This window comes from Primulina huaijiensis, chromosome 1 (assembly GCF_012295235.1).
Source record: "Primulina huaijiensis isolate GDHJ02 chromosome 1, ASM1229523v2, whole genome shotgun sequence".
Taxonomy (NCBI): Eukaryota; Viridiplantae; Streptophyta; class Magnoliopsida; order Lamiales; family Gesneriaceae; genus Primulina; species Primulina huaijiensis.
Genome location: NC_133306.1, coordinates 21,588,793 through 21,614,958, shown reverse-complemented (window position 1 = coordinate 21,614,958; position 26,166 = coordinate 21,588,793). Strand labels below are relative to the sequence as shown.

Here is a 26,166-nt window from a genome sequence, read left to right as displayed (position 1 = left end):
TATATAAAATAAAGAATTTAACTGAATAGATGGATTGAAAATTTAATGTTTTCCTTACATATAAATTTGTTATGAGAAATCTCGTGGAAATAACAACGTTAACACCGAAAATCAAGATAGAGAAATGTGGTAAGTTTATAAAAAGCAAGGTCGAAAAGGAAAAAAAAATCTCCACAAATAAAGTTTGAAAAGTGGGAAATTTTATAAATGGTGAAAATAATAACGGAATCAAATTAACTATATATATATGATTGAATGACTCTTTTTTTTTTGAAACCATAAAAACTAATATACTTTAAAACACATAATATTATATAATAAATGCGTAATCATTGGTTTTGTTTAATAAAGAGTAAGAAGCTATCATTTTACTTTGATATACAAGGTAAGTATTATAATCTCAACAGTATAAAATGTTGGCCATGGAGCCACAATTACCACAACACTACAGTCACCACTGACTTTCAATTAAATTTTTCCACATTTGAAAAGTTTAATTCTTATATAGTTCAGCACCATGTTTATCAATCGCTCTTTTTCGGTTACGGTAATCGTGATGATTGTAATATCCATGTCCCAACATTGTTTTTGCCAAAATCCCAAATCGTTGAACTCGTCCATGGCTAATGGTTTTTCCCCGGCTGTAGCAACATGGTATGGGAGCCCTACAGGATCAGGAAGTGGTAATAATCCTAACTAGTTTTAATAATGAATCATAAAAATGAATGTGATAGTTAATAAATTAAAAGCAAATGAAATTTGATATTTATATATATACGAACATGATATTTTATGTACCTGCAGGTGGAGCTTGTGGATTTGCTGATGATGTGGCAACTGCGCCATACAATGGCATGATATCTGCGGGAAACGATAATATATTCAAATCAGGAAAGGGTTGTGGGAGTTGCTATCAGGTTCTGAGAATTCTTTCAATATAAATTTGCTTGTCAAAAAACATAAATTTAATGACCTGGAGATGGCTGAACGGGACATGGAATATCCCCAAGAAGAACTTTGCACCACTCGACATAATGTAATTTAAATATTGTTATTTCCAGGTAAGATGCAACAAGCATCCCTCGTGTTCAACATCTCCAATAACTTTAACCATCACAGATCAGTGTCCCGGTGCCTGCAACAATGCTCCTTACCATTTCGATTTGAGTGGAAAAGCTTTCGGGCTCTTAGCAAAACACGGGCAAGAAGATGCATTGAGAAAAGAAGGATTAATCGACATAGAATTTCAAAGGTATATAAATTTATCACGTTTTCAACATCTTGAAGTTAATTTTCAACATACATTTTTTTCTTTCAGGGTGCCATGCAGTTATAAATCAAATATAGTGTTCAAAATCGACATGGGATCCAACCGTAACTACCTAGCATTTGCAGTGGAGTATGTTAATTCAGATGGGGACCTTGGCGCCGTAGAACTATCGCCTTCAAATTCAAAACCGATAGCCATGATACAATCGTGGGGTGCGACATGGAAAGTAGGAATACCAGATGGAGTAAAAGGTCCTTATTCAGTGAAGATAACTACCATTGAGTCAAGAAGAGCAGTTGTTGCCAGAAATGTGATTCCCGTTGATTGGGCTCCTGGCAAATACTATTATGCAAGTGTTAATCTGTGATGCATCTAATAGAAAACCAGCCAGCTTGATAGTATTTTTTTGGTTCATCAAAATAAAAATAATTGAGCCCTGGCCTTGTGTGGGTACTGTTCCCCATGGATATTTGTACATTTTATCGTTTGATTGTGCAAACAATTACGACACCTTGTAATAAAATTATAAGCTTTCTGCTAGCTCATTTTCTGTTGGTTTTCTACATTTTTGAATTATCACAATCTTCACATATGAGTTTATGATTGATAATTTAGATAAAAGTTTAAAAAACTCCACCGGGATTGCAAACTGTCACGGTCTAGCCCACTTGTGATATTGTCTACTTTGCTCCGAGGCCTCACGACTTTAAAACGCGTCACAAGATGCGACTTCCACACACACTGGCTTTGATACCAAATGTCAAGGCCCAACCCACTTATGATATTGTTCGCTTTGACCCGAGGCCTCACGGCTTTAAAACGAGTCACAACTTGCGACGTCCACACACACTGACTCCGATACCTATTGTCACGGGCCAAAACAGACAATATCACAAGTGGGCTGGGTCATGACACAAACCCTCCTTTCCTTAATATTCTCTAGCATTATATTACCCTTTGTATAAGTATTATTCTACCATTTTACATAAACTCTTTTGAGATCGTCTTACGGATCAATTTTATGAGACGGATCTCCGACCCAACCCAATTAATGAGTGAGCATGCCAACCCTATTTTATCATTCACATCTCTTGTGAGACCGTCTTACTCTTTATCATTTACATAATTAGTGAGCATGTCAAATTTCATTTTCCAAATTACCTTATATCTATGCAGGACTCTGACCACAGTTTAATAATTCCCATTTTTTTAAAAAAATTAATACTTGATAAAACAACAATTCAATTATTCGTACCATCAAGCCCACAAAATATGCATTGAACGACTAGGTGAAGAATATCGTTTAATTGTATTCTTAATTATTTTCGCACCAACCTTAATGAAAATTTGTGAATATTTTTATATTTAGAAGTCACAGATTCATGAAAACTAATTATATATATATTTTATTCTTTTATTACAAAGTACTATTACTTGGTCGTCATTCTTGTAATAGTTATGAATATTTAACTTTAATGGTGTCGTTAACAAATTATTTCATATTCCAGTTTTATTATATTTGTTTTTTTTTCTTCAACATCTTCGTAATTTATCGGTATTATTATTCTAACCATAAACCCCTTTGAAGGTCTGCAAAGTTTAACCGCACACTTACTAAAGAAGAGACTAATTTGGGTCGAAAACTGAGTTATTAGGACCATTTTGGGCCATCTTCTTGGTTCGCGGAAACAACATCAGATCAGGATTTCATAAACATATTCTCAAAACTTCATCGTCATACCATGTTTACAATTTTTTTATGACGTAGAAACCCGTAACTGCGTACTTGGTTAACCTCAGCACGAAGACAATAGTCTGCAAACTACGTTAGTCAGGTAAACCATACTGAGCAAACTCTGTGTGACAAGCTTGTTCAGGAAGATGTTGACTGAGGAAATCGAACTACTAACAATTGAACAGACGCTCACGTACTCGGTTATTCCACCAATTCAGACACCCCCTCTAGAGTAATGTAACAAGTAGGAATATATGAATGCTCTCTCAAGCACGACTGCCAAGGGCCGAGGCAAAATACGCTTGAATCTTGTAGATTAAAGCGATTACATGGAATTAAAAACTATCAATGCATAAAGTTTGGGGAAAATTGGTTAAATAACTTCGGTCAACTTTTTTTTTTTATAAAGAAAATGACCTCTCAAATGTACCATTGACCTAAATGTTTGATTACAAGCCACTCCACGAGTTCAGAACAAACGTTAACCGTCTTCGAAACACCGACAACATTTTCTTATTACATAAATATGATTGTAATAACTTCTTATGATCAAGGCTTTCATTGAATACATTGAATTTATTTCTACTTCCACTATTGCGGTTCTACATGGCTTTTTCTTCTTTTTTTTCCCAAATCGAGTCCGGTTAGTTAATCTACTTACATATAAATATATAACTTCCAATTGTGAACTAGTAAAATATATTTGTCATTTTTCACAAAATTTGAATATTATATTTCTATGGATTTATTTTTATGGTTATTATAAATATATCTCTCCTCTCATCGAAACTATATATTAGTCTATATTTATTTTATTTTTATTACATTAATTTGCTTAATATATTGGATTTTTTTGTTTCATTTTATTTTAGTGATTATGTATTTTTCTTTTTTACTTAATTATTTATTGTTACGTTGGTTTCTTTAATTTAATTAATTTAATTTATCGATGGTTCGTGTTTTGTTTCCATTTCTTTTTCTTAATTTTTTTTACAGTTTGGTTAATCTATATAATATACCTATCATTTTCACAAAATTATGAGATTATAGTAGTAGTCTTGAAAGATTTATTTTGATAGTCATTTTGTGCTCTTCTCTTCCGAATTATATATATATGAGCAGTAATATTCATTGAATACATTGAATTTATTCCTATTTTTTCCTGCCTTGAGGTTTTACACGGCTTCTTCTTGTTTTTTTTCCAGAGTTTGTTTAATTAATTAGTAAAATATATTTGAAATTTGTCACAAAATTTGAAGATTACATCTCGATCTCTAAATATTTATTGCTGGTTATTTTGAGCTCACCTTATCCAAACTATATATTAGTCTCTATTTAATACATTAATTTTTTTAATGCATTGGATCTTTTAGGGTTTTATTTTATTTTAGTGATTATCTATTTTCTTCTTTCTATGAGTTTTTTTACTTAATTATTTGACTCTATGTTGGTTTCCTTGATTTAATTAGTTTAATAAATCGATGATAAGTGTTTTGAATCCATTTCTTTTTCTTAATCAGTTTTTGCGGTTCTGTTAATCTATATAATATACTTATCATTTTCACAAAATTATGAGATTATATTAGTTTCCAATGATTTATTTTGATAGTCATTTTGAGCTCTCCTCAACCAAATAACGAAATAATGTTATTCTCATTTTCAACCTCAATCCCAATATATTTTTATCGAATAATTTATAACAATGTTTGACCTTAAATAAGACAAATATTACAAAAGACTTTAATATGATACTTTATTTTATTTTTAATTTCTTACATTGTGATATTTAATTATTTTCTCAGTATATATATCAATTAGCTTACACTTTTCTATAAGTGTTATTAAAACTTGTCAGTAAATGTCATTTTTATGGTACTTTTTCAAAAAAAAATAGACATTGAGAGTATGTAGATTCTATATGCACTTTAGCAAATTTTTGTAATATTTTATTTGTAATTTAATTTGATTAGTTTGATTTATTTCAACTTTATTCATAGAAAGAGAAATTAATGAGAAAGTAAAAATAATGGAAATTACTTTATATTTATGAAATAATCCTTATAATTTTTTAACCATGATAATCCTGATAATAAATATGAATTATGGTGATACTTAAATAGCATTTGCTAGATATTAAAATTTTTATATATGATATTTTTAACTGAGTATTACGTATTATTTTATTAGTTGGTCTCTTGTGAGACGATCTCGAGAAAAAATATCCGTGAGACGGATTAACTTTGTCATATTTACAATAATAAGTAATATTTTTGGTATAAAATGTAATATTTTTCATTAATAACCCAAATAGGATATTTGTCTCACAAAATTGAGTCGTGAGACTGCCTCATAAAAATTTTTGTGTTACTTTATTTATATATGTGTTTTACTACACATATATATTTGGATGATATTGTTTTAAAATTTTATTTCACATGAAATTATTAATAATGAATATTAATTTACAAATGATCCATTCCGATATAAAATTAACTATATATAATATGTATTTTAAAAACAAACAAAGAAAGTTAAACAAAATCTACAAAGGGTTAAAAGTTAGCAAAATCACAATTGATATTAACTTAATAACAAGATTAGTGATTTTATTTTAACATTATTATAATAATTTAGTTAATTAAGAGAATTTCATTTGACAATCATTAATCTAAGTGTATTCCATTAAAGTATATTGTGGTTTTGGTTTTGGTTTTGGTAAAATTAATTATTCTGCTTTTTTTTAATTTTTTTATTGTGAATTATATTTGAATGAAAAATATATTTATTAATTTGAGAGAACTGTCATTATAATATTTAAAAATGTCATGTGAATAAGTGAATATATATGATTTATAGTCATGCTATATTTTATCTATTGTGTTTTGATTATTTAGATTCATAAATGCTCACAAACAAGATGTTATTCTAACGATTTTAAACATTATTATTTAATATCGTGATTATGTTTTTTTATTATTAGTCATCCACGTACATCGCACATGAACATTCCTAGTTTTCTTAAATTTGTGGGTTGAAGTTAATTAGTTTTAAACGTATCCAAGTTACATGATTACCTCTTTGATTTCTCAAGGAAAGTGAGATTAATACATTTGACCATAGAGTCTAGTCTGATTCAGACAGCATTAACGCAAGTACGCTTTTGGTTACTTATTGTGAAGATTATTTCTGCCTCTATATGCTGAAATGGGTTGCAAAGATTGCACAGGGTCACCATTGAAATATCTAATGGCTATTATGTTTCAATCTAGTGGGCCCATATATTAGTTAAAAGGGAATGAATTGTTTTCGTATGTACAGAACTTCTTCGAAGACTCTCTGAAACAGAGTTCTTATTTCTATCGTCCAAATCGAATGGTTTCTTTTTCAATCTTTGAGAGATATAGGTTGCGTATTTTTGTTCCCAAAATCCTGCTGCTAAGTTGAGGGGTTTTGTACACTCTCTGTGAGATTCTGATTATTGTAAACTCATCTTTGATAGTGGATTCAATGGGGGTTGTAACCCTGAACTTTGGATGTATGGTTATTTAAATGAAAACCAAGTAAAATTTGGCGTATTCCTGTTTTGATTGCTTGTTAATTCTTCTTTCTTGTCCATTATTCTAGAGGATTTCTTCACACTTATAATAGTAAGAAGCTGATTTATAATTTTAACAATATAAAAGGCTGGTAATGACCAGTACAAACACAAAGTTTGGTTCATATATAACATAGCATCATGTTCATCATTCTTTTTTTCCCGGTTATAGTAATTGTTGAAATTTTAATGTTTGTAACACAACATTGTTTTTGCCTGAATCCCGAATCATTGAACGCATCTATCGCCGATGGTCTTGCCCCGAATGTAGCAACATGGTCTGGGAAACGCGACGGGACCAAGAAGTGGTAATAGGCATTAGCTTTGATGTACATCACAAAAGTAAATAAGAGACTAGACAAAAGTGCTTGGAAAGGCATTATATCAATAATACAAAATTAATCACCAACACTTTAAAGATAAATTCCTGGCCGTGGCACTCATTATCATACGCTCGGAAAGTAGAGTCGATCAGATCAGTAGTACAAGGAGTGGGCTGTTTCTGGCTTTCCATCCTTCCAATACCATCTACAATCATTCGGGTTGTCTATGCCATGTGCTGGAAGTTTGTTTGGCCAACAAAGCACCCGCCGATTGCTTGGAAAATGGCATGTAAGCCGATTGAAGATGAGGGTTTGGGCCTGAAATACTTGGAGGCATGGAACAAAGCGCTACTCACAAAAACACTTTGGAAAATACACTCTAACAAAGATGGCTTGTGAATTGTCTGGGTGAATCATATCTATCTTAAATCTCACAATATTTGGTATTGGGATTGTCATAGAGATGAATCTCCACTTATCAATCAGCTGATTCAAATCCATAATGAGATAGTTCAAAGACAGGGTTCAGTGGACGGGGAAATTAATATGTTGGACAACTGGTTCAATGGTCATGGAGTTATGTCTTATATGTCTCTTATTCTTCTGTTTCCAAAAAAGTATAACTAAAAGACTTTGATCAATAGACACTTGTACAAACCCACTTTAATAGGAATTACTCTTGTCTACTGAAATTGATCTTAGTATTACAACTCAACAAACATCCTTCTTGTTCAGGTTCTCCGTTAACTTTAACCATCATCAATGAGTGTCCCGGTGTATGCAACAATTTCCCTTATCATTTGATTTGAGTGGAAAAGCTTTCGGGTTGTTGGCAAAACAAGAGCAATCCGATACATTAAGAAAAGTTGGAATAATCGACATCGAATTTCAAATGTATGACATGACCTGACTATTTTTTTTCCATCATTTATCGATTTTCCACATTGTGTTAATTCTTTTCTCTATATATGTAACCTTTTTTTGTGTGTGCGCGTGCAAGGTTCCATGCAACTATAAATCAAATATAGTAATATCCTTGAAAGGGCTCGGGTCATTCTTAGACTCAGGCGGAAAGAGATATCCTAAACGAGTCAAATTCCAATTTGCTGCAAAGAGTAGAGCATAGGTAAAATTTAGACAGGGTACTTTCGTCCGACCAAGGTACTTTCGCCCGACCAGGATACTTTCTCCCGACCACGATACTTTCGCCCGATTTGCCCTACCAGGGCTTTCGCCTGACCAAGGTCCTCTCACCCGACCAGGGTCCTCTCGTCCGGACAAGGTTTAGGTCACCCTACCATATAGGTTATCATGCATCATTAGCATGATAATCAATGCCCATGACAAGACCCGAACAGTATGTGTCACCATGCCTACTGACAGATGACAAGGCATGGGAAGTTGTCAGAGGACAGAGCATGTGCAGCTGTCAGAGGACAAGACATGGGCAGATGTCTAATCAGGAACAATGTCCACGCACTATAATCGAGGTCATCTTCTTCCCTATAAATACTCAGGTTTTCTCATTTAACAAAAATGACAATCTAATGTATTCAATAAATTCTCTCTCTATTTGGTGAACTTTGTATTGATTTGAGCGTCAGAGTGATTACGCCGGAAACCATTCTGACGCCCCCACTGACATTATCTTGTTTAGTTTGTGAAGATTGTCTGACCCGGTGTCATCCCACCATACCACTCGGGAGACCAGGCCAGATCACCTAGGCAGACCAGGCCAGACCACCTGGAGGACCAGGCCAGAGCACCCGGGGAGACCAGACCAGATCACCTAGACAGACCAGGCCAGACCACCCGAGAGATCAAGACAGAGCACCCGGGGAGATCAGGCCAGACCAGGACAGGCCATACCACCCGGGGAGACCAGGACAGACCACCCGGGCTCATCCCATCAGGCCAGGTCATACTCATCCCATCATGTCAAAATCTTTACAGGGAAAGCACTATGCTCTGCTCGGTAGATTGTCCACCCAAGCTCACCCAATCTACCCGGGCATCATCATCATATAATATTTAAAATTGACGAGGTTTCCAACCCCAATCATCTAGCATTTGCAGTGGAGTATATCAATGGAGACGTAGATCTATCTTGTTGCTGTAGAGCTATCCCCTTCGAATTCGAAAGTGATAGCCATGGATCAATCATGGGGACGCCACGGGAAACATGAATAATAATAGGAGTAAAAGATCCTTATTTTGTAAAGATAACTACCATTGAATCAAGAAAATCGGTGGTTGCCAAAATTCCGCAAAATTACTATCATTCAAGTGTTAACGTATAATGCTTCTTCTTAGAATACCAGATTTTTACGTTAATATCCATAGAAAATTCAGACATGTACAAGGTTTCAATTATTCATTGAAATTAACCAAAAGAATATTAATGTCAGATGTATCGCATGATAATCCTATTTGTTAATGACCAATTTGTGGATAACCAATGGAGGAGAACAAGGATTGGTTAACTCGCGAACATATTAGAATATTTTTTAACCGATCTTGAACTCTAGCCTTAATTCAAACCAAAATCAAGTAGAAAATATTAAAAATTTTCTAGAGCTCGATTCAAGCCTTAACATTTCCATGATTTTCGGCTTGATTCGATCCGTGCCCACCCACCCCTAGTCCATTCTAGCATAGACATTGAATCTAGCCATATATTTGATATTATATACACACACCCCTGCATTCAATGCCTTGCATAGACATTGAATCTAGGCATATATTTAATTTTTGCATTGATTGCCTTACGAAAATATGAAATAATCAGCTCTTAAATGACCTTCTTGTGGTCATTTTCATCCTCACCTTCTATGTGGATAAATAGGAGTTTAGGCCAACATATATTAAAATAGGCCCGTTAAACCCAATTACACACTCATTTTACTCGTTTAAATTCGTTTTCAAAAATATTAATCGAACCTTTAAAAGTCATCCGTTTTGCTAAAAATTGTCTACCGGTTAAAAATAAAGTTTAACTTGTCAAAATACTGCAAAATGCCCATTTTCGAAATTTTCATATCAATTGCATCATATATTAAATAGTTAAAATAATCATTTAAGAAAATACTTTTCCTTAACTGTCCTAGATCTTCATTTTTCGTTCGAGCGTGAAATAATGTTAAAATCCTTATAACTTGCAATCTTAATGAACCATGTCATAAAAACACATATTCACGTCGAAATCATGCATTCAATGCATCAAAATAATTTAATTAAAATACATAAAAAAAGATTTGATAACTTGTATACATGTGGTTCACATAGACCTTCAAATTTTCAAGACATCACACCAAAAAAAAGGTGGGTTTACTTTATATAATAATTCTGATAAATTACAGGCTACGTGTTCCACCTTCGATTGAGCATAAAAAAAAATATATCTATATTTATTTATATTATATTATGAGGCATGAGTCGGGGTTAAAAAAGGATGACTTAATTTGTTCCCCAACCAAAGCACATTAACCTAAAATCTTCGATCCATAGTTTTGTGGCCCACTTACCTTACATTATTATTATGTATGTATTGCAAAAGTTGCTTTTGTAGAAATTTTCTGAGGGTGGGGTTTTGCTATTCGTTTAAAACCAATCATATGACCTACCACGTGGCATTGAAGATATAAGGACCAAAAAAAGGACAATTTTATTTTTTATTTTTTTAAAAAAAAAAATTGGGTCCAAAGTAGATGTCCTTATCCATATAATGTGACTTTTTTTTATAAAAAAAAAAATTCTAAAACAAATTTCTTAAGTTATTAAGAGATAACTCCCCAATCTCTCAATTAAGACACATACCTACCTATCAATAATAAGTTAAAAATGTAAAATTATAATAAGCTTCAAGGGTATAGTCCATATGATCTGTTTACCTCCATACCCTTTAATCTCATCGACGGTATTTGTCGAATTTATTTTTTAAAAAAATTAACCGACTTTTGAAGAGAAGTCTGTATTACATCCGAAATATTTCTCTCTATTTGATGTATGTGGTCAAATCTTAACATTTGGATTCTTCGTGCATCGTGGGATTTTTCGATGAAATATAAGGTCTCACATGTTCTAATGATTTAGGGTAAGAGAAACTAACTTTAGGTGGAGCAAAGACTGATTACCTAGGCCTTAGATACATGAAATGTTGGAGCAAGTCTCTCCTCTCTCGTGCTTTATGGATATTCATGCGATGTTTGGTCACCAATAAATGTATATTTATGACTTAATTAATTGAAACTATTGAACCGTTTTCTTTCGCTGGCTAGTTATTCATATATTTATTGATGATATCCGGGTCGATTGAGTGAGTTTGGTGGACAATATATCGAGAATATATATGTTACTTTTTCTGTGAAGATTTTTGATCGGATGAGATAAGACTGTGTGACTTGGCATGTAATGTGAGTATTCTTGACCGGGTAGGATGAGCTCAGGTGATCTGACATATATTGTGAGTACACTTGTGAGTGCTCATAGACATATTTGATCCATCAATAAGATTTAAGGTCTGACTCATATTGTGAGTACCATTAGCTTGTATTTAGACTAATGATTGTATAAAGAGCAATATATTGATTTATCATCTATATCAGATCGACTTGCTTTCAAAAAGTATTAAGAAAGTCGTCGTTGTTAAGAATGACTAAGTACTAGTAAATTATTTTAATTATTTGATTAATGACATAATATAATTACTGGATAATATTTTAATAAATTTGCATGTCACGTGTAGTAAACTTTGATGTTCAAATTAATGTTTTCATAGTATGACTGATGATCGAAGGTTCAACTGGACAATCAGACCAAAAACTGTTATATCATATAAAATAATAATGCAATATAATATATATTATATTTTAAATTATAAAGATATTCAACATATATAAATAATAATAATAATAAAATATATTTATCAAAGTTTAAAATCTAAATAACATATATATAATCAAATATAATTATATTTATATTTTTTAGACAAAAAAAATAAATCAAAATAAACACTAATATTATTAAAATAATATTTTTAACAAAATTCAAAATCCAAATAATCATGTATATATATAACTAAAAATAAAATTTAAAATATAAAAATATTTTTTTTGAAAGAAAATAATCAAATTTTGAAAAAATAAAATAGAAAAAAACTGAACCGGTCACGAGTTCGATCCGATTTTAAAAAAACTTATTCAAATTACATCCTAAAAGCTAAAAATATATAGTGTAAAATCAATTGCATTTAAATTTTGGGGGTCTTTGGCAATTTTGTGAGGGCGGAAAACAGAAATGCTATTTGGCCAAACTTTAATTAAATCGAAAAGTAGGTGTCTTACTTGTTACCACGTCCCCTTGGACAAATAATTAACCGTACCACAAAAGAACTGCTCAAAAGCAGAACGGGAGTCTCTCATTTCTCTCCACAATCCAAACCAAAAGTACGGCTTGGAGATTTGAAGGGAGATCGAAAGTGTAGGAAGTCCAAGTTAGAGCTAGATTCGTTCCCTCTTAGCTTTCACTGGCTTGCAAAGACTCTTTTCTTTGTTGAATAGATTCGACTGATCTTTTGGCATTTTACCTGCACGTCAAGTGTTCGGGACTGTGTTTCAGCGGAAGGAGATGCCTAGGCCTGGTCCAAGACCGTATGAGTGTGTGAAAAGGGCTTGGCATAGCGACAGACACCAACCCTTGAGAGGATTGATTATCCAGCAGATTTTCAGGTTCTGGGTTTTGTTCTGCTTGGGTTTATTTCCTTGTTTGTTGAGGTAAAAGTAAATAAAATTATTCCCTTTTTTTTAGCAGGCTTGTGCATGAAAATCACTGTGGTGCAACCAAGAAAAATAGAGAATGGCTGGAGAAGCTGCCTATTGTGGTCTTGAAATCGGAGGAAATTATTTACTCCAAAGCCAATTCTGAGGTTCAGTTGTTTAGTTTTTCCTTTGATTCAATGCGGGTTGACTTGGATTTTTTTTGAAAAAAAATTGGTGTTCAAATTCTGGTTTTTACCCGTGTTCATATGATGTTTTACTTTGGGTAGGCTGAGTATTCTAGTCTTGAAACGCTCTGGGACCGGGTTAATGAAGCCATTGATACGATCATTAGGAAAGAAGAGAGTACAGAGACTGGTGGGCTTTTGCCTCCTTGTGTTGAAGGTGCTCATCTTATTTGTTTTCTATGAACATTTTTGGATTTTAGTCACCGTTTCTTTTGATAGCTTTTGCTTATTTTTTTTTATTCTTGATTATTGCTTGTTTAAATGGTTGTTAAAGTGGGATAGTGATATGTTCTGATATAAAATGAACTGTGTTGTTCAGCTGCACTTAATTTGGGATGTGTTCCAGTAAGAGCTTCGAGAAGCCAAAGGAACAATAACCCGAGATCTTACCTCCGACCAAGAAATCAAGAATCATTTGATTTGTCTCCAAATGTTTCAAATGAGAATGCCACTGAACACCATTCTATACAGATACCTACACATACAGGCAATATCTCAATGTTCAAGAAACCGTCTAAAGTAGGATCTCCACGGTTAGTTTCAGAGTCTAACAAGTGTCTAACTTTAGATGCTAGCAAAGGCATCGCTTCTTTATGCGAAAAACTTCCTGGTATCGGCAGTAATTGGTGTACTGAATTGGGATCTAACAATTTGGTCAACATGGATTCTATATATCCCTTATACTATGGTAACTTCAAACCAGAAGCTTCTCAGTTGGGTTTCCAAGAATCCCAAAAATCTGATGCTATAATCTTTGGCGTTCCTATTTTTTCTTCAGTTGCTAAACCTGCAGAAATTGGTAGCTTGCAAAATCTATTCCCTTGTGCTGCAGATTCAGGCGTTACTCGAGGAACTTTGCTACCTGATCCAAAGGACATCAAGGGAAAGGAACCTCAAATAGGGTGTGACTTGTCCTTGAGATTGGGTCGATTTTCAGGGTCAAACTCGAGCAGGGAAAACTTTCCTGGTTGTGGAACCGATAGCGTTGTTTGTAGAGTTTCTCAGGTCGAAAACCGGCCCAACTTTAAGGAGTTCCATTTCTTTCCTGTTGAATCTTCCTCGGCCTATGATCCATCCATGCTGCATAAAGGTAATTGGAATTATGAGGTTGAAAGTCCGAATGGGGAAGAAGTTTCTAGAAAGCGTAAGCTGCTTGGTAGTGGAGATGCAGACCATGAACTATGTTTTTGGTCACAAGATTATATTTCTAACCGGTTTGATGGTCAAATGAAAAGTTCAGGCTTGTAGACAGTTGCTTCATTTTATGCGGCATGATTATTTTTTTTGGAGAGGAAAATGAAGTATTGCGAATGCATTATAGTTTTCTTGAGCCCTTTTTGTGACTCATCCTTTCAAGCTATAAACTAGATAGTACTCTTCTGAACAAGAGGGCCTAATTTTATCGGCATTGGAAATATGAGCAGTTTTTAATCAATCTAGAAATTAATAACCATCGATGACGACATATTGATGAACATGGTGTAAGCTCACCATGTTTGCTTACATGGTTGCATGTGATACTTGAGGTATTGTTTCTTCAGACACTTAATTCTATGCTCGAATTGATAAATCTATATGTACGATTCATAAGATGGTATTATCTTCCTTTGTTCTTTTTTTTTTTGGTTTGCTACTACAAGCTTCTTTGTTACCCCATATTGCTTGTTTTAAAAGTATTCGCGTTCTTAATCTAATCCGGATGATGTTCAGTAATTGGCATGATATACCAGAGACGAAAAATGCAATGACAAGGTTCCATTTCAAGAACGGAACTTCGTTAATAACTTCTGCAAATATGTTGTGAATGTAAAGATTGTTGCCTTCAATTATGCATGTTTGTGATCATTTCACTAGAATGATATTGTGCAGGAGGCAATCTATTACACATTGGGACATTTTTCAAACAATTATTTTTGGTCGTTTGGATCTTCTGTGTGCTTTATAATAATTTAGAACAGATGATAGAAGAAGTCTGTGCAATGCCATGTGATCAATGCCAGGTTGGTGGTGACAATGGTGTTGTACAACTTGTATGTGATGTATCATATTCTTGAAGCTTTTGGGGCACAGTCTTTTTCTGCAAAATGGTTCAAAGAGAGGATGAAAACGGAAAGGGAGTGCTCTGGAAATTTTGGTCGGATCATTGACATTTAATATTTTATTTTTTGATAAATAATCAAAATGATAAAGAGGGGTTACTTGCAACTAAAATGAACAAAATATTAATGAGAATTATATATAATGACTTCTGAGCGATATATTAAATTTGTGGAGTCTACGAAAGGGCAGGATGCAATGGGTCCTATCGAGGTTAAATTAAGTGGATGTGATGTTTGATAACACAATAACACCAACATTGGTTACATAGAGGGACGGGACTGTCCAAAAATTTTCCATGGAGAGAGAGGCAGTGGTCCCTATTAAGAATTCGTGCCATGCCTTGGGGGAAGGAAGACTTTTCCAATTCAATTAGTCAGCATGGGGCCTTATTCAATGCCACTTCGTCTGCCCCTAACTTCGTCCCATTATACTTTTGTTTTCCCATCCAAACAAAATCATGCTAGCCATATATCCGGCGATGCCGTGAAATTTTAATCTTTTATCAATTAGACTCACATTTTTTAATGATTTTTCATGGTGGATGATATATTTGTTAGAGTAGGTGTCAAGAAACTAACTTGTTTGAATTTTATTGATTTTCATGCAAAACAATATTTATTTTAATGATATTTTACGATTTTATTAATTTATCTGTATAATCATACAAGTTGCATAGATAAAGTTCTTGAATATACTATAAGTACCATAAGATCTATCTTGCAACGTAAGATCACGAAACTTATTAGGAAGTGTACCGTATATTCTAAACATTTTATTAGTCGAATCAGCCGTCTAAAATAATGATAAATTTCGTTTGAGCTAGAGACTAACATCTGTTATATAAACATCATATTTCATTGGTAAGGATATGAATATGTCCATCCATATAAATAGGTGATCATATAATGATGCGTTGAACAACCCTCCCTCGGACTGTCCAAGTAGTTATTACTTATCGAGTGAAATAGTCCGCAGTTATGATTGTACATCATTAGTCCTTAAACCCGGGACAACGTAGAAGGTCTATGTACTAGCATGCACTTTGATCCGTTTATCGACTCTATTGAGAGTTATCAAATGGCGAGATTGGGTGTAGTTTCGAAATTAGAAGTGTCAAAATCAGACATGACCCACCAACTCGACACGATTCAACCCGAAAAAAAATCAGGTTTGGGTTTGGGGTTTTCGAGTTCGGGTCAGATCGGGTTGGACACGATAGCTGACCCGAAAAAATTGATCGGGTTGGGTTAGGTTCGGGTCACCGTCTGATCGTCGATCGTTATAATGAGTTCACAATTATTTATTTAGTAAATTTAGAATATACTAATTAAATAATAATGTTAGTAGTTGTGACTACTATATATACGCGATCGTCATAGAATATTATAGGGAGGTCTATAATTAATTAATTAATTAAATAATGATTATTTAATTTTAAATATATGTCTATAGTTGATTTTGCAGGATATATACAACATGAGAATTTTAATTAACTAATGAAAACATGTTTCCTAAAGGGATTATGATTATGAATCCTAATATGAGCTGGATTCCTAATGTGATCAGAAATCAATGCTTATAAATATTTCATTGGGTGTCATATGAAATAACATAAGCTTTACAAACAGATTTTGGCAGACAAATCTCATTTCCTCTCTCAAAATAAATTTCGGCCACCTTATTTTTTCACTAAGAAAATTACGATAACTTCCACGGCCACATCGTTGTCGGATTTCTGAAATTTCGACGATCTATTCTCGACGCAAAATTGTTTAAGATCTCTAGTGCGATCTAAACAAGAAATACAATCTTCGATCGCAGACTTGATTAGGCGATCAATGGAGAGAGACCCGTTCGCGGGGATTTACAAGAAGAACCAACTCCGCTAATCTCGGACTAGTTTTGTGTCCAGCGCTAAATATGAAAAAATAAACAGATGTAAATACCATATGAATATTTTAAATCATATGACGTTCAAGAAACATTTTGAAATCTCTCTTCTTTTTTTTCCAGATTAAAGGACTATGAAGGACAGAACCTATTTACTAAATTTAAATGAACTTTATAAGTATTTCAGCTGCCCCCGTCTATTAACTACCATAATTCGTTTACTACACTAATTATCCACGACTTTCAATATACTTCATATTTTTCCCTGTGTGCGAGGGGGATTTGATTGGTTAAATTCATCTATTTGTTAAAAACAGGTGTGGCTTGAACGTACGATCAGAATTCTCTCTAGAGATTTTTTGTGCCTGTTGAGACGGCTCCAACATATTTATAAATGGATTGGTGCTCTCTTTGGAATGCAACATTTTTTAACCTCAATTCAAGCATATGGGATAGTTCTTTTTAGGTAAAGGAAAAGCGGGCATGAGCCGGGAGACTGAGCCGGGAAGCTAGCCCTGAATAGGACTCTGTAAGCTCAAATTATTTTGAGGATTTTCCAATGGAGAAGCTGGGGATATATCAAACTTTACTGAGGATCTTTTAGTGTTAAGTCCCCAACCCCTGGTCTATTTACAATTAGTATCAAGGATCCGAACACAATGATCAAAGTATGTACAATAACTAGTGTGCTTCTGACTGAGTTTTCAAAAGTAAGCACGCGAGAGGAGGACAGCCACACCCACTCAGAACCAGCACTTCCCAAAAGGCAAATGCTGCTCCACCACAAGGCAAGTTTTACATACACGCTCGGTGATTGTCCACAACACTGAACATTTCTTACAACCTAAGTCTGTGATTCTAACATGCTGTTCTGTTGCTGCACGAAAGAATGTCAAGTGGCTACAAACATAGCTAGAAACATGGATTCAGTGTTCTTCAATGCCAAGGTTGCGACAGAGACTGTGCAATTCAAAGAGGATTCAACTGAATAAAGAAAAGAAAATTTGTCCTCAACAAAGCCCAGAAACCACCCAAATTCACCTTATATGTTTGGCAACAAAAATATAATGGAGAATTTTAAACAGGCAATCTGTATATTTTTTATACATATATGAGAAAAGCAACTTCTTTTTTTTTTATAGAGGTTATTGTACTTTTAAATCTTTCGAGATAAATTAATAAGATGAAGTGACAAAACAAATATTAAAATATACAAGCATGAGATGTGTTAAGACTTAACAGGATGAATTATCCATTCAATTAACTAAGTAGTTCAAGGTTCTAGCGCCTAGCGCTTAGGCGAAGACTAGGCGCTGCTAGGCGTGATTAAAAAAAGAAAAAAAGAATTTTAGACATTTTAGTCACTAGATGAACTATTTTAGTTAGTTATTGAGCATGTTTGTAAGTCAATATACCAAGCTCGTTTATAAGTTAATGAACTTGTCACATTAACTGGCCCACAATTGATTATATATTAGTACATCATCTAACCCTAGATGAACCCATTCGTTTCCAATGTTCTGGATCTGCTCAAATCTCCTGAAACCTAGAACGCTGTTTTCCCTTCGAAATCTTGGAAACTCCAGAAGAACGCCACCGCAACGGTTATAATAGGTCCAATCGCTCTTACCTAGACTACTTCCCCAAACTACCACCCTAAGGCCACATAGGCTGGCAAACTAACAACTTTTCGGTGCGGTCGGCCGGCGCTTGAGGCAAAGTTTAGAACACTGACTCAGTTGCCAAATTTGGCTTAAGAACCAAGCTCATTCGCTGGCAATAAGCTAACTCTATATAACTTCAGTCACAGCACATCAAACTAATGATTCATAATTTTGTAGGATCCCTCGAGCAAAAGTTCGAAATAACTTCGGTTCTAAAATTATTTTCTAAAAAAATATCCCAAACCGTAACAGAAATCCAGAGAAGAGGTAATTTTTACAAGATCAAAGTGAAAAGATGAAATTAGCCTGGCAAAGAACACCAGAACATAACCCAACGATTTATTTCAAATATCAAATATGACTGCTGAGATAATTAAAATGATCAGCAGATTATAATGTGTATACAGACAATGTAGCCATCTCCCTAGAAGTAAAAGATATTTAGAAACTAAAATCATGCGGACACATACGAAAAATTGAAGTCATAATCTCAGAAGCAGAATTATTACTGCAGACGTGATAGCAGAGATGGAGGAATAGGATCCAAACAACTTTCCTGCTTGAAACTCCTAAAGGATTGAAACAAACACAAAGTGGAAATGTAATCAGAAGGGCCATATAACAAACGAAACTTGAACAAAAGTAGCAAGCCTTGAATTCAACATTACATAAGTCGAGTGACAAACGGGTTTCAACTCAAATACCAAAATCCATCATTATTGTTGGTCTCACGTACGGTAATTTGAGATAATAAATATAAAAACAAAGAATTAACTGGACACCGAGATTTACGTGGAAAACCCCTAAAAATTATTAGAGGAAAAACCATGGGTAAGATGAAAAGATTTCTACTATAATATTTTATGGTGTACAACTCACTCACTATGTTTCCAAAGAGAACACACTCTCTTAATACAGGAGAACAAAACACCTCACATATATTATAGAACTAAGCACATAAGAAAATTCGAAGAAGGAATGAATTCAGAATGAAGGGAATGAGCTCTATTCATAGAGCTTCTTGTCCGTGTGAAAACGCGTTTTATACGCGTCTTCCATCTTCTGTCTGAAAATTATTAGTCCATAATATGTCAACCCATGTTTTTATACACGTTTTCTCACCAACCCTAATAAATAATGTTTGCCACCTATTGCCAACATTTAATAGAGTATTTAGTGTTTTGATATGGTCAGTCATCGATAAGGATTCCGTCATCCGAAGAGTATAAAGCCTTCTCTTTAGGAAAATCATGTTGTGTAACGATTTAACCTCGTACATCTTTGTCAGAGTATCACAGATAACCTTTGTTGTTTTTATCTCAGAGATACTTGACAATACTTCGTCTGCCATACCCAAGTATAAATTGGCAACAACATTATCATTTAATTTTGATAATACCGACACCAGCGATTTCCAAGGCATAAAATAGGGGAAAATGAACGTGTGTAGCTTTTACTTCAAAGTCTACCAGATTCATATGATCAACTTATCATCAACATAACCAACAATATTCTTATGGGCTTTCTAAAATTAGACGATGTCTTAACTGCGGTTCTCGGTGAAGAAAGCCGGTGCAAGAATAANTGCAAAAATAAGGAAGATAGGTTGGAAACTTCGAAGCAGGCAGAGGCTTTGCCGATGATTAGAGGAAGATTTATGGACCGTGACTCCAGTGGGAGCCAAAGACGAGGTAGATCAAAGTCAAGAAGTAAGAAGAAAAATATTTACTGCTTTAAATGTGGCGGTAAATGGCACTTCAAGAAAGAGTGTACGAGTATCGAGAAAAGTTCTCAAGGAAATGTGGTCAGTACTTCAGGCGGTGGTGAAATATTATTCAACGATGCAGCAACATTTGCAGAAGGTGGGCACAAATTTTGTGATACATTGATTATGGATTCAGAAGCGACGCGGCACATGATGTCTCAGAGATAATGGTTTGATCATTATGAACCAGTCTCAGGAGGCAATATGGATTAAAAGGTTATTGGAGGAGATCGGTCACAAACAACAGAATGTTTCTTTGTTTTGTGACAGTCAGAGTGTCTTGCACATGACAAAGAATCCAGTCTTTCATTCCATAACGAAACACATTGGATTCCAATTTCACTTTGTACGAGAAGTAGTAGAAGAAGGAAGTGTGGATATCCAGAATATCCATACAAAAGATAACATAGCTGATTTTCTGACCAAGCCATTGAAAACTGATAAGTTTGAGGGTGTAGATCATCAAATGGCCTAGCAGAAACGTAAGCAACATGTAATGGTAAGATTGAAATGATGTGTGGAGATGTGTTTGATTTCAATCAAATGTCGGCAATAGGTGGTGGCAAACATTATTTATTAAGGTTGGTGGCAAAACGTGTATAAAAACATGGGTTGACATATTATTGACAAATAAATTTTCAGACATAAGACGGAAGACGCGTATAAAACGTGTCTTCACACGGACAAGAAGCTCTATAAATAGAGCTCATTCCCGTCATTCTGAAATCATCCTTTCTTCGAGTTTTCTCTCATCTTATAGCATTTGAGTGCTTAGTTCTATAATATTTATGAGGTGTTTTGTTCTCCTGTATTAAGAGAGAGTGTTCAGTGAGTGAGTTGTATACCATAAAATATTATAGTGTAAATCTTCTCATCTTATCAGTGGTTTTTACCCTAATAATTTTTAGGAGTTTTCCACGTAAATCTCGATGTCCAGTTTATTCCTTATTTTCATATTTATTATCTCAAATTACCGCACGTGGAACCAACAATTATCAATATGAGAAATGTATGGATTTTACACGAAATGCGTGACCATATAACATTTTATTGTACAAATATATGTGAACTTCTATCAACTGAATAATAACATGATGTGAACTGAACAATATATCTAACAAAGCAGCACCAAACTAGAAACCATTTTATTTGCTATACATTATTAAATTAGTAATGCAATGACTCGTCATGAGTAACAATTATTTCCATGCGCATATCAAAATAAGTATTGCAAGAATCACACACCAGTTACAATACCTTAAGGGACGATCGAGACGAAACAGCAGATGAAAATGCAAGTCCAGGAAACCCAATATCATCAGAGATACTCCCATCAGCTTTAAACAGCCCGTAGTATTTCTCAGAACCGGCACCAGGTTTAGAATCCTCATTAAATAAGGCAAATATGTATGCTTTCAACATCCTTCTTGGTTTAAGTGGAGTTCCTTTCCTCTTGGCAAGCCTCTTACGTAAGTTATAATTGTAAGTCCTAGCATTGCTTTGTGTAGCAGCTGGTTCACTTTGATCTCCATGTGAAGCCCAACCGGTCTCCGTAATTATAACTTCCATTTTTTTGAACCCTGCATCCTCTAAAGCAACATAAGCAGCATCAACCTGAGCATCAAGCATGTTGTCATAGTGAAGATTCGTTTTTTCATCGTATATTCCCTTTGTTGCCTGAAATAGAGCATAATTTATGTCGATCGTATCTGGATTATAAGTATAAGCCAAGAAGGGATAAGCATTTAAACAGAACGGAGAGCCTATCTGAGAGAAAAACTCCAAGAGAGGTTTCATAAACTGTACAACACTCTCTTTAAAAATACACGAAGAGGGAGGATATGAATTCGTAAAAACAGCCTGAGAATGGGCAGTAGAAATCTGAACCACATCATCTATTCCAAGATTCTTAGTGGCATTGTACATATTTTTGACAGCACCTAATAAAGATCCAGAAAGGTCATTATCGTTTCCCAAAACTTCATTCCCAATTGCAATCCCGACAATGTGCGTTTCAGGTAGGAATGCCATAACATTTTCATTGACCCAGTTTAGAGCATGATCAGCATGAGCACTCATATCTTTCACAAATCCATTTGGAAGTCCTATTACCAACTCAAGCCCAGTACCTTTAAAGGCATTCAGAACACTATGATTGGCATCGTATATTCTGACATTCTTGATCTTTGCAGCTCTAAGCAGCAAAACCACTTGGTCGGGTGAAGGGATGTTGTCTGCCATTCTACCATAGTTTATTCCATAGGTTCCAGTGAATGCCGTTACGGTTAACTTTTCTGAAAGAATAAAGTGATCATAAGAAGTATTAAATAGCTTGAAAACGACACTTTAAATAAAAATCCAAATTTTGTACAAGTACATGATCTTGTGACCAACTAAACCATTTATGCTTACCCCAACATTGGTCTCACTGGAGTTCATGAGACCATAATTAGTTCAATAAAAAACAATCCAATAAACTCATCTCAACAAAAACATTAACACTTTTCATCGCGGTCCAAATAAAATATACAACAATATATATATACGTGTAACCATGTAGCAGTACTGGTGAATGCCAGAATACTCGATTTTTTAAATTCAAAAATTCAAAACTATAAGCAGAAATTAAAATTCCAGTTGCCTAAAACATAAATGAACCCATTTTTCTTGAAAAAACAATCCAAAAGAGAAACCCAACACAGAATAAATAGCAATTAAAACTAAGATCCCAGAACTCACGCAACCCAATGAAAAAAATACAGAGAAACGAAAAAAAACAAGTAGTTACCATTAGGCCAACATAAGAAAATCAAGAACAAAAACGGCAGAACCCTCATCACTTCCGCAAATTCTCCCAGTTCATTCAAATATAATAATTCTTGTAATTCTATCTCTTACGTAGAAATCCCATCACCGTCCCTCAAATTTGAAACCTCTGCCCACATGTCATATATCAAAATATTAAGTGCAGATGCTCCTCCAGATGGAAATTCATACTCAGAAACGGCTACGATGGTGGCAGTGTGGGCGGCGGCCTGAAGGGTGATTGAAGACGGGGTTTTGGCGGACGTCTTCTGAAGTTAATAATTTTCAGTGACGAATGAACGAAGAAACTTGTAAATTAGTAGTCAATAATGGCGTACGTGTTCCCAAGATTCTCTTAAATAAAATTAAAAAAAAGTACAATAATTTGTATGATCCTCATCATATTGTAATAATGATAGAAAAGTGTAGAATTAATTTTATAAATAAATTAGGCAAAAAATTGCGTGAGACGATCTCACGAGTCGTAGTTTGTGAGACATATCTCTTATATGAGTCATCTATGAAAAAATGTTACTTTTTATGCTAAGATTATTACTTTTTATTGTGGATATCGGTAGGATTGATCCGTCTCACAGATAAAGATTTGTGAAACCGTCTCACAAGAGACCTATTAAATAAATTAAGAGAGGTGGATGACATTTGATACTAAAACTTTAAATTTAAAATGAGATAAAGATAAATTATATAACATTTATACAAAATTTTTTATGAGAACGTCTTACGGGTCAATTTTGTGAGACAAATATTCTATTTAGGTCACTTATTCAAAAATATTATTTTTTATATCAAAAATATTATTTTTTATTATAAACATAAATTAAAAATGACTCATTTCAGTAAAATATGCCTATTCTAAAATTTACATGGAGACATCTCGACTTCGAAATCAAATTTCAATAAAAACCACTTGGTGAAAAAGAAAAAGTGAATTAAAGGGAGTCTCCACATGGGTCGATGAGTGTGTCACGTAGTCAAATTATAATCGCACACATCTTGCTTTATTTGAGACGGTCATTGTACATGTAATCTTGGTATTTTTAAATGTTTGTTTTTTTGAATCAAATGTTTTTTTTCTTATGACATGAGATTATGTATCGTTATTTTTCAGTGAAATAATTTATAAATCACGTTAGTAAGATAAATCACACTTGATAAGATCTGAATGACAAACTGTCCCGGAAAAAAGTGTTAATATAAAAAATCGAATTTCTAATCATTGAACAAACGTTCACATACTCTATCAACCCAGACACTTTTGATGCATATTTTTACTTAAGTTTTATAACTAGTTTAGAACAAAATTTTCTATATGTTCCTACAAATCGGACTATTTTTTTATAATTAATAACATCATAATTTTTATCTAAAAAAATGACTTCAATTGTAAAGAGTGGCCCTTTTACTTAAAAGGGTCAATTGTAAGAGAGAATAATGCTATTTATAAATGGCTTTACATATCCTTACGTTCTAAATTTCATTCTATCGATGGGAACTAAAGTGAACTATGTACTTAATTATTAATATTAATAATTATATATGCCAACTATTTTTATAAGAATTAACTTAGTTGATGAAACCATATTATATGTATTTGAATCGATAAAATTTATTGTTTTCAAAATTTTTTGATTAACATTTACAATTTTTTTCGGTTCAATAAGCCAAAAAAAACAACCCATATGTCCAATTACANATTTTATATTTAAAAATAGTATAAGTGTACACGTATTCTTTTAAAATTTTAAATACAATATATTAACTGTACACTTGTTCTTTTTTTTTTTTTTTTTTAAAAAAAAAAAGGTGTACGCGTGTTCAATTATAAATGCTATATTTTACAATTTTGATAAGTTCTATATTATTTTTGTGCTAACAGTTTTTATGTGGTATTTAGATGTATAATTTTTATATGTTTTATCATATTTAATAGATAATTATTACTCTAGTAATATGCACAAAGATGAATACGGTTAGTGTACAACATATCAAAATTGTAACGCAGCGTTTGGTTGAGCGGATTAGGTGTGATAGATTATTTTATCACATCTAATCCTGCGTTTAGTACGATTTTTATTTAACCAGCCCAATCCTTCCTATGAGTGATTAGGTGGTATTACGTGTGATAAAATAATACCTCCTTCCTCCGTAGGATTATTAATCCCTCCTCTATCCCTACTCTCTTTCCAATTTTACCCTTCTTCCTTCACCGCTATTGAACCACCTCGACTGCCGGACCGCCGTCGCCGCCCTCGCCGGACCTCCGCCACCGTCGCCGTTGCCGGACCGCCACCGCCGCCGGACATACGCCGGACCGCACTGCCGGACCTTCGCCGGAACGCCATCGCCGGACCTCCGCCGCCGTTGCCGGACCGCCGCCGCCGGACCGCACCGCCCGACCTTCGCCGGAACGCCATCGCCGCCGTCGAACCGCCGACTTACCGCCGTCGTCGGACCGACGCCGTCGCCGCCACGTCGGCTGTCGGATCCATCGTCGGACCACCGCCGGACTGCCGGACCGCCACCGCCGGAGTGGAAGAAGAAAAAAAAAGAGGAAGGGCAATTTTGTCCTTTCATCAAAAATTTCAAAATTATCCTACACTTAAAAATCTTACCAAACATACTACCATATATTACATATCTACGACAATCATTTTCTTTATCATTTACATACTAATCATTAGTTTATTTTATCCTGCAACCAAACGCAGCCTAAGTTATATATTTATGTATATATTTTTGTTATGTTGTCCATCAATCATAAACATCTGTGTCGACCAATAAGGTATCGCTCACTTATTGAATGTGATGAGACATATCAAAATTGTATATTCAATAGTTGAGTGTCATCTCATTGGTGAACACAAAAGATGTCACGGTTGGTGATACCCTATGGATAGGTCCATCATATCAGGTCTAAATCCCCGGCCCATCCCTATTCAAGGTAAAAGGCTCATGACAAGCACATGTACATTTCTATAAATATCAGGTTTGGGAATC

General features: G+C 34.2%; 3 protein-coding genes and 1 long non-coding RNA gene across 4 annotated transcripts; 2 read left to right on the top strand and 2 right to left on the bottom strand.

The window, feature by feature from the left end:
- Nucleotides 1-517: 517 nt before the first annotated feature.
- LOC140960328 (expansin-B6-like) lies at nt 518-1,648 on the top strand. Its single transcript, XM_073418600.1, has 4 exons — nt 518-683; nt 805-917; nt 1,062-1,252; nt 1,319-1,648. The coding sequence occupies exons 1-4, from the start codon at nt 518-520 to the stop codon at nt 1,635-1,637; spliced, it is 789 nt and encodes a 262-aa protein (XP_073274701.1). The 3' UTR covers nt 1,638-1,648.
- Nucleotides 541-1,164, bottom strand: LOC140960417 (uncharacterized). The gene is made up of 3 exons (XR_012172167.1): nt 974-1,164; nt 799-861; nt 541-665 (listed from the first exon to the last, which is right to left on the bottom strand). It is a non-coding gene; the product is annotated as an uncharacterized lncRNA (long non-coding RNA).
- Nucleotides 1,649-12,268: 10,620 nt separating the features above from the next.
- LOC140984364 (uncharacterized) lies at nt 12,269-14,248 on the top strand. Its single transcript, XM_073451738.1, has 4 exons — nt 12,269-12,649; nt 12,732-12,846; nt 12,967-13,081; nt 13,244-14,248. Exons 1-4 carry the CDS (start codon nt 12,549-12,551, stop codon nt 14,170-14,172), a joined length of 1,260 nt encoding a protein of 419 aa, XP_073307839.1. The 5' UTR covers nt 12,269-12,548; the 3' UTR covers nt 14,173-14,248.
- Nucleotides 14,249-18,901: 4,653 nt separating this feature from the next.
- LOC140984361 (glucan endo-1,3-beta-glucosidase 11-like) lies at nt 18,902-23,475 on the bottom strand. Its single transcript, XM_073451724.1, has 3 exons — nt 23,132-23,475; nt 21,601-22,637; nt 18,902-19,147 (listed from the first exon to the last, which is right to left on the bottom strand). Exons 1-3 carry the CDS (start codon nt 23,178-23,180, stop codon nt 19,061-19,063), a joined length of 1,173 nt encoding a protein of 390 aa, XP_073307825.1. The 5' UTR covers nt 23,181-23,475; the 3' UTR covers nt 18,902-19,060.
- Between the last annotated feature and the right edge of the window lie 2,691 nt (nt 23,476-26,166).